Source organism: Parasteatoda tepidariorum, chromosome 6 (genome assembly GCF_982258835.1).
Source record: "Parasteatoda tepidariorum strain Cologne lab strain chromosome 6, Ptep-v5.0, whole genome shotgun sequence".
Lineage (NCBI taxonomy): Eukaryota > Metazoa > Arthropoda > Arachnida > Araneae > Theridiidae > Parasteatoda > Parasteatoda tepidariorum.
Window position 1 is genome coordinate 73,869,006 of NC_141760.1, and position 8,200 is coordinate 73,877,205.

The following is an 8,200-nucleotide window of genomic DNA, read 5'->3' on the forward strand; positions in this document are numbered from 1 at the left end:
TTATCTAAATTATTTTAGTTTATTCATTTTTAAATTGTATTCGGAAACAGCAAGACTATTCATCACATATAACCCAAAAGTTTGAGATCCGAATAAACCATAAAACTCATGTTTAGTGGGGAAATAATACAGATGCTTATATTCTGTATTTAACACTGAGTATGGTCAAAAATACTAGAATATGGTAAAATTTACCTTTTTTTTCTGGCTCTACGGGAACACTTAAAAAGCTTGGTTATTTTTTACTGAAGTAATTTAGTAATGATTTTGATAAAATTAAAAATAAAATATGGTTTTATAATAAGTGTGGGAAATTTTGGTAATGGTGACAAAATTTGGTAATTTTATCATGAAATCTTAGAGCATGGCAAAAAAGCTATTTACTCGGTTAAATTATTTTTAATTTGTATTTTTTACGAAATGTGGGATAGTAAACACTATTGTTTTGAAAACCAGAATTTCTGGTAAACCACTATCATATTAATTACAAAATTATCTAATATTACTTTATTAAAAATTACTAAATAATGGTTACCAAATAATCTTATTTACCAAGTGAAATTTGAGTGAAGAAAAATTACCAAATGAATGGTTTTAATAACGTATATTTAGTTTTTATTAACCAGAATTATGGAGTTTTTTTTTTAACCAGAAATGTCAAAACCATACAGTACGGTAATTTTACTAGAATTTTATTTAATCCATTAAACAAGAAATTTTCTGTTTCATTTAGATTTCTAAATCTAATCAGGAATTTAATTATTCAGTCTTTCAAAATTGAAGCAAATACTTTTTCTTAAAATTTTATTCCTTTATTTTCAATTAAAATTTAAGAAAGCTCAACATCCCAGTAAAAAAAAAAAAAAGAAGAGAAAATGAAAGAGAAAAATCATAAAATAATAACTAAACCTTGAGAAGAAATTGAAAAATGCATTTGATTATTAGTCAATTATAATGCCATAGACATATAAACTATTTCCAGAAAATATTTACGTTATAAAATTCACTGCATGTTACGTGCATTTATGAAATCAGCAATTTTTATAAAGATTATATTTATTATGAATGATATGAATGATCAGTTATAAAAAACTGTCACTAGCCCAAAATGTGGAGAAATTATTGATGCTCAAGTTTTATAATGTGAAAAATTTAAAGCAAATCATAACAACCTGTTGACATAATAATAATATTCATAATCTAAGTCAAATGTTTTTATATAAAATAAAAGTAACTAATAAAAACACTCTTTTCCTAATGATAGCCCTTTTTTGTATCTATTGGATAAGTTAAAATTTTTTCCCATAAAATAAAAATAAATTATTTCAACCAACTATATAATTTCAATTATTTTCTATTTATGAGTGCCACTTAAGCACAGAATTTATAACCAGTAAAAAGAATCAAAGAAACAAATAATATTTATCAAGGAATGAAGAGTATTCAATCAAATTCTTAATAGTAAGCAAATTTTTCCAATAAAAATTGAACTTTGTTTAAATTCTAGGGTATTTTTTACGTATTATAAGAAAAACCCTTTTTTAATAAATGTTTTTAATTTGCCCACGGAAGCTTTCTGAACGACATGCTTTATCGCTGTGATAAAATTAGCATGTCATTGAAATCATTGTGTCTAATCCATCCATTTATAAGAACAAAATCTGTTTCAGTTTTGCATCAGATAAATAAGTAATTGGTAACAAAAGGTTCAGCGATAATTTCGCCAAAAATTCATAAAATAATTTTTTACCTCGTTTTTTATGGTGGTCACAAGCAGAGTTAATAGAGGGCGGCCCATGCATATTGACGACTGTATTGTTGTCCAGTCTGTGATGGGTCATTGCATGTAAAGAGGAACAGACTGTTAGCGGCTGGGCTGGGACCGGAACGGGTCCCACTAAGGGTCCCATATGAGATGCCATAGTAGTCTCGTGATGTGATTGTGGTGGTAGACTCCCCACCAAGTCCTGAAGACACAAAGAGTCATTTAAAGAGTCCATTAAAAGGCTGAATGTCCACTTCGAAACCCACTTACCGCGACCATTGGATGTTGTTTACAGAGGTATGCGGCCAGATCCCTCCGACAGATACTCTGTACTAAGAAGATTGCTCCGCCCGCACTCTGCACCCCCACTACTCACCAATCAACGTTACAGATCGAGTAGCAAGTCCCGCCCATCAAGACAGCGTCACCAACCCCTATCCTCCAAATTTTCCCCTCTCCTTCGTTCAATTGCTGTTTTTCCCCCACTTTTTCCCTCTACTGTTCCTACTTTCATGCCATTACGTTCCACAGCAGTACAGAAAGCGAATTAGTGAAAAGCCGCATAAAAGGAAAAGTCGAGAAAAATTATTGCAAATAAGTTTAATTTATACGTTCATTTCGTTGGAGCAGCTTTGTAAAATTTATTTGTTTTTTTTTCCCTTCCTACTTTTTATTTTTCTGGCGATCTCTCACTCTTTCGAATAATTTTTAAGTCTTCTTCTTTTTCTTCTTTTCTTTCCGTTTCATGTTGTAACATTTACAAGCAGTTCAGAGTGAGCAGCTTAACAGAGCTTTAAATTGGGCGAATGCGGTTATGGCGAAAGAAAGAGTCGGTCAGCTTGTTATGTAACCTTTTTAGTTTCCTTCGGACACACAACGGTTTTTCTAAAAATGTTTCCCTGTTTATAGCGGAATTTCAAATCATTTCTCATCAAGGAGAAAAAACTAACATTTTATTAAACTTCATAATGTGGAAGTCAAACTATCTTTTTCATGTTCTGAAATTTTTAACTGAACACTATATAAATGCTGTTAACTCTCGTTGCAACGACTATCCCCCTTACACAAAAGTATATATTATTCCTCTAAAGTTGTATTTAATCACGATATAAAAAATTTTTCAACAGCAAATGATTTTTTAAGTGATAAACCTCTATAGAACGATTTTTCATTTTTTTCCCGTTTTTTTTTTTTAAACAATGAAGGAAAAATCTAATCTTTAAATAACATTTATGTGTTTAAATTCCCGGAAAAAACAGTCCTTTTTTTATAACTTTTAAGCCATTTCGTTTTGCCTCGTAAAACTAATACAAATTTAACTCTGCATTCATTAAATATTATTAAAACAATTATTAATTTAGCTATGAACTGCGAAAAGGATTACTAAGCAGTTATAGTGAAGGCAAGTCTTTGCTAACTTTTCTACGCAGAAAAATTAACACCATAAAGTTCGACTTTTTTTTTCTTTTTAATCTTCGAATTTAAAAATATTTTTTTTTTCAAATGTTTTGATATTACGTATTTATTAAAAAAAATAATGTTATTTGTTTATTCAACATGAACATAATGTTATGGTATTATTATATAATGTAATGATCATAATGTTATAGTTTTGGATTTTTGAAACGGCCTGCTTAAAATTTATTTTACATTTTGCATAGAAATTACTTTAAATTTTACTTCAACAGCAAATTATCATTTGCCTTTATAAAGTGTATTTTATTTTATAATCATCGCTGAACACCTTGGAGTTACGACTACTAATGTTTAACTCGGTAGCCTTGTAATTTTGAACCCAATCCAGAAGACAAGAGAATTCCTGGATCAAGTATTGGGATAAATTTGCCTTCGTGGAAGACTTTTTTGGGTGAAACTAATCCTTATTTACGTCACATGAAGAGGAAAACCACGAAAAACTCCTACGTAGCCTGACAACAAAGGGACTCTTACCCATAATTTATATACCCCTGAGGATATTTTAAGTCAGCACTGTGGGCAGTGCAAGCCTGATGTCGAATTCGAATCAACCAGGCATTGCTGGGATTCGAGCCCGGTTCACCTCATTAGAAAGCGAACGCTCTATCCCCTGAGCCACCACGGCTTTTCGGTGTCTTTTACAGAAATTGCGATAAATTAAAAGTTTTAAATGCCAAAGCCTTCTGCTTATATATTCATGTGTTATGTACGTCATATTTCGAATGCTACTTTAATAAATAAAATAAAAAAATGAATGAATAAATAAATAAGAAAACATTAGCTAAATTAAAGTTAAAATATAAATTCAATGGTCAGTAAGAATTTTCAATAAAATAGCGATATGATTAAAAGTCTATCATATCAAAAATATTAAAGAAATTTTAAAAAATATATTTATTATTTTTAAATTGTTTTAACACTTTTGTTAAAGAACTTTTATATTAGGGGTGACTTGCAAAGTGAGCAGAGACCTAAAATAAGGGTTGGTAATCTTGAACTATACAAAAATGAAGAATTTAAAACCTTTTGCACTTATGAATAACATAGAGTGACATAGTGTTGTCTTATTTCTCTTTTTGAATCAATATTCATAAATATTTAAACATAAAATATTTTAAATCAAACTTTTTAACATTGTTCTATCCTAAAAATTATATTTTACTCACAAGTCTAATTCTATTGGAGAAATGTAACAAATTCTGTTTCATATTGATATAAATTTCGATAATTACTCTAAAGTAAATAAAATCATTGTCATGTCATAATTACATATTAATTAAACTAATCTACTTCAATCAAAATCCAAGAAAAATTCTCCATTCATTTGAATGTTTTACAAAAATAAAGAATTTAAATGTATCATTAGAGTTATCATTGCATCTATTCTGTTCTAAAATAAAAGAATCAACTTTAGTATGCAATGACATTTTTCTAATTGTCTAACGCTTTATGATTCTTTTTGTCATTGTTAATCAAATTAAAGAATTATAAACCTCTTTTCGTCGAATATTTAAAATTAATTTTTGATACATCAAACTTTTCAGTAGCATAATAAGATAAAATATGATAATTAGGCTCCTTTCTTTTCTTTCTTCTCCTTCATTCATATAAACAACATTTCAATTCCAAATAACGATGGTGTATTGAAATTACGAATTGGAAAACAAATTTCCCATGGAAATAATTTTCCTGTATCGTATGAAAGTTATTTATTCCAACGCATGAGAAATTTAGGGGAGGAACATTCAAAGAGATATTTTAGTGGAATGAAGAAACATCTGTAAACGTTTTACAAAATCTCTTCATCCGAAGAACTCAAAAAATAATAATAATTATAAATAATTAATATTTTGCTATATAATATACAAAGCTATTGTTAGAGCAGTACTATTATATGGCGCAGAAACCTGGAAACAGACTAAGATCGAAATACAAAAATTAGAAACCTTTCGAAACAAATGTTTAAGATTTATTTTTAAAATTTTCTGGCCTTACGAAGTATTAAATCAAAATCTATTAAGGAAAGCTAAAATAAAAACAATCGAAGATGAAGTTAAAAAACGAAGATGGAGCTGGCTCGGACATATCCTTAGAATGCCCAAAGAAAAAATTTCCTCTGTTGCGCTTACATGGGCCCCTGATGGTAAAAGAACAAGAGGAAGACCCAGACTTACCATCCAGCGCATGTTTTTGGGCGAATTAAAAGAATGTAGAATATCTGGCTGGGAGGAAGCAAGATCTATTGCTAAAGACAGGAGGCGTTGGAGGGATATGCTGGAGGCCTTAAGTGCCCAAGGCACGTAGAGGATAAGTGTGAAGTAAGTAAATATTTTGTGCTTAGAGGAGACTATGAAATTTTTGCAAACCTGAAAAACTGATTGCTTTCAAACTTTGACTTACTGTTGGAAATTTCCTTCTGAAATTACCAAAAAACAACCCCGCCACAGTTAGATACATTTCTCTACCTTTACGGTTTTGAAACCAGCACGGCTAAAAAAACGTGAATATAAAACTATAGGGTTTTATATCCATTTACAATTAACATAGTTTCTAAACCTTAAAAATGTAACTTAATCGGGCATTGGAGCTCTTGGACATTGGATATTGAACATTGCATTCATATAAACAATTTTTTTAATCTGAATAACTACGGTGTACTGAAATTATGGAAAATTTGGAGACAAATTTCTCCGGGAGATAATTTTCCAGTGTCATATAAACGTTGTTTATTCCAATACATGAGAAATTTAGTGGAGGAACAATCTATGAGATATTTTAGTGGAATGAAAATACGTCAGGAAACGCTTTACAAAGTCTCTTCATTAAAAAAAACTTTAAAAAAAAAAAACAAATTTCAACCAAACAATTAATTAACATTATGTACTTGCAGTAGACCATAAAATTTTTATAATCCTAAAAAACTGAGTGCTTTCAAACTTTAACTTACTGTTCGAATTTTCCTTCGGATATTACGGTAAAAAAATAAAAAAAAACCGACAGCAGTCTGTCATAACCATTATCTGTCACAACCAGCAATATGCCATTAATCATAAAGTTTATGGTTGGGAGCATTTCTCTACCTTTAAGGTCTTATAACCGTTTACTACTGGCACTGTTAAAAAACAGTGAATGTTTCAAATAACGATGGTATATTGAAATTACGAATTGGAAAACAAATTTCTCATGGAAATAATTTTCTTGTGTCATATAAACGTTATTTATTCCAACACATGAGAAATTTGGGGAAGGAACATTCTAAGAGATATTTTAGGGAAATGAAGAAACTTTTTACAAAATCTCTTAATTTAGAGAACTTGAGAAAAAATTAATTATTATTCTGTACTTGCAGCAGACCGTAAAATTTTTAAGCCTAAAAAACTAATGCTTTCAAATTTTGATTCACTGAAAAATTTTCATTCTTGAAATTACGGTAAAAAAAATCCGGCAACATTCTGCCTGATTAACCATAAAGTTTATGGTTGGAAACATTTCTCTACCTTGTGCGTTTTTGAAGCCATTTACAGCCGGCATGGTAAAAAAAAACTGTAATTACAAAACTGCACGGCTTTGTAACCATTTACAACTAACATAGTTTTTAAACCATAATTAAACTTAATCAGATATTAGAGTTCTGTGGGTGCTGCACCATTTAAGTATGAATGATAGTTTGATTTTCTAATAGTCTAGGGTCACAGATTGAAGAGTGCAGGTTACTAGAAACTCTTCATGTTTTGCATGAAATAGAAGAAATATTGTGATATCAACGCTGGGTTTCAAACCTCTGTTCAGCCGTTTATAAAATTGACTGATTAATCTTTCCTGCTATATAGTATGCACTCAGCTGCACGGAACAAAATGGCATTATGATATGGGCCTAGTTGACGCGGATATAGACTAGTTGTTAGACCGTGTTAGGTAAAAACAATCAATAAAAGTTTTTTTTCCTCACACTAAAAGTTTGAATAGCATCTTTTTTTTCATAATTATATGAATGTTTTTCTTTAAATATGGTAAAATAACAATTGAATAAATTTTATATTCAATGTATATTTATAGGTATATCTATATGTATATTATGTATATTTCACCATTTTTCCAAGAAATATGTAACAATGTAGTACATACCTTCATTAAACTCCTCGCCACAATTTTTTAGAGAAACGATCATTTAAAAAAAAAAATCCTTATTAAAAAATTTATCTTTTTTTCCATATGATCAACAATTTACATTCGAAACTATTTGAAATCGAACTTAATTTGAATCCAGTTCAAGTATACTTTTGCGTTTCATATTGCATTTTCCGTTATTCTTTACAAGAAGTTAAGCAAATTAGCTAGAGCTATTTTTTTTTTCATACTGAAGGGACGTTTTAATGTTTTTAAATTTAATCATGGATTCTTACCATTTTTTTAATGACTTTAAAAGAATGGAAAGACGCTGTTTCCTATGTTGAAAAGTCTTATTGAAGTAATAGTAAATTTCAACATTGGTAAAATAGTATATTCTTCAAAACTCAATTTTTTTTAAAAAAATGTTTTTAATTATTAGTAATACTAGTTTTTAATTATTATTAGAAGTAATAATATTAGTAATTTTTAATTATTAGTAGTAATTGTTAGTAATTATACGTTAAAATAATAATGTTATGATGACAAGCAAGTATCTTTAACGTGATCTAGCTAGATGATGCGTAGCGAGTTTCCTATTCTCTAATTTAAGTTCTAATAAATAAACAGTGGATAAGTGCTGATAACTGAATAATTAAACCTGATTTTTAGTGCTATTTTACTCGACTTTTAAGGCATTTACCAGCGAATTTTTTGAATATCTATGGTGTTTCTATTCGATCTTCCAACATCTGGAAATACTTCATTAAATTCTATAAGTTTAGCTTGGATGCATTTCCTTGTCAGCACCTGCAGATTTTTTTTTTTTTTTTTTTTTTTTTTTTTTTTTTT

At 29.2% G+C, this 8,200-nt stretch overlaps 1 protein-coding gene across 1 annotated transcript in view; it reads right to left on the minus strand.

The window, feature by feature from the left end:
• Nucleotides 1-2,120, minus strand: part of LOC107438306 (pituitary homeobox x) — a 65,311-nt gene extending 63,191 nt beyond the window's left edge. Inside the window, exon 1 of the mRNA XM_016050565.4 lies at nucleotides 1,751-2,120. Within this exon, the coding sequence (XP_015906051.3) occupies nucleotides 1,751-2,000 (250 nt within the window). The 5' untranslated portion in view covers nucleotides 2,001-2,120. The remainder of the gene's footprint in view (nucleotides 1-1,750) is intronic.
• Between the last annotated feature and the right edge of the window lie 6,080 nt (nucleotides 2,121-8,200).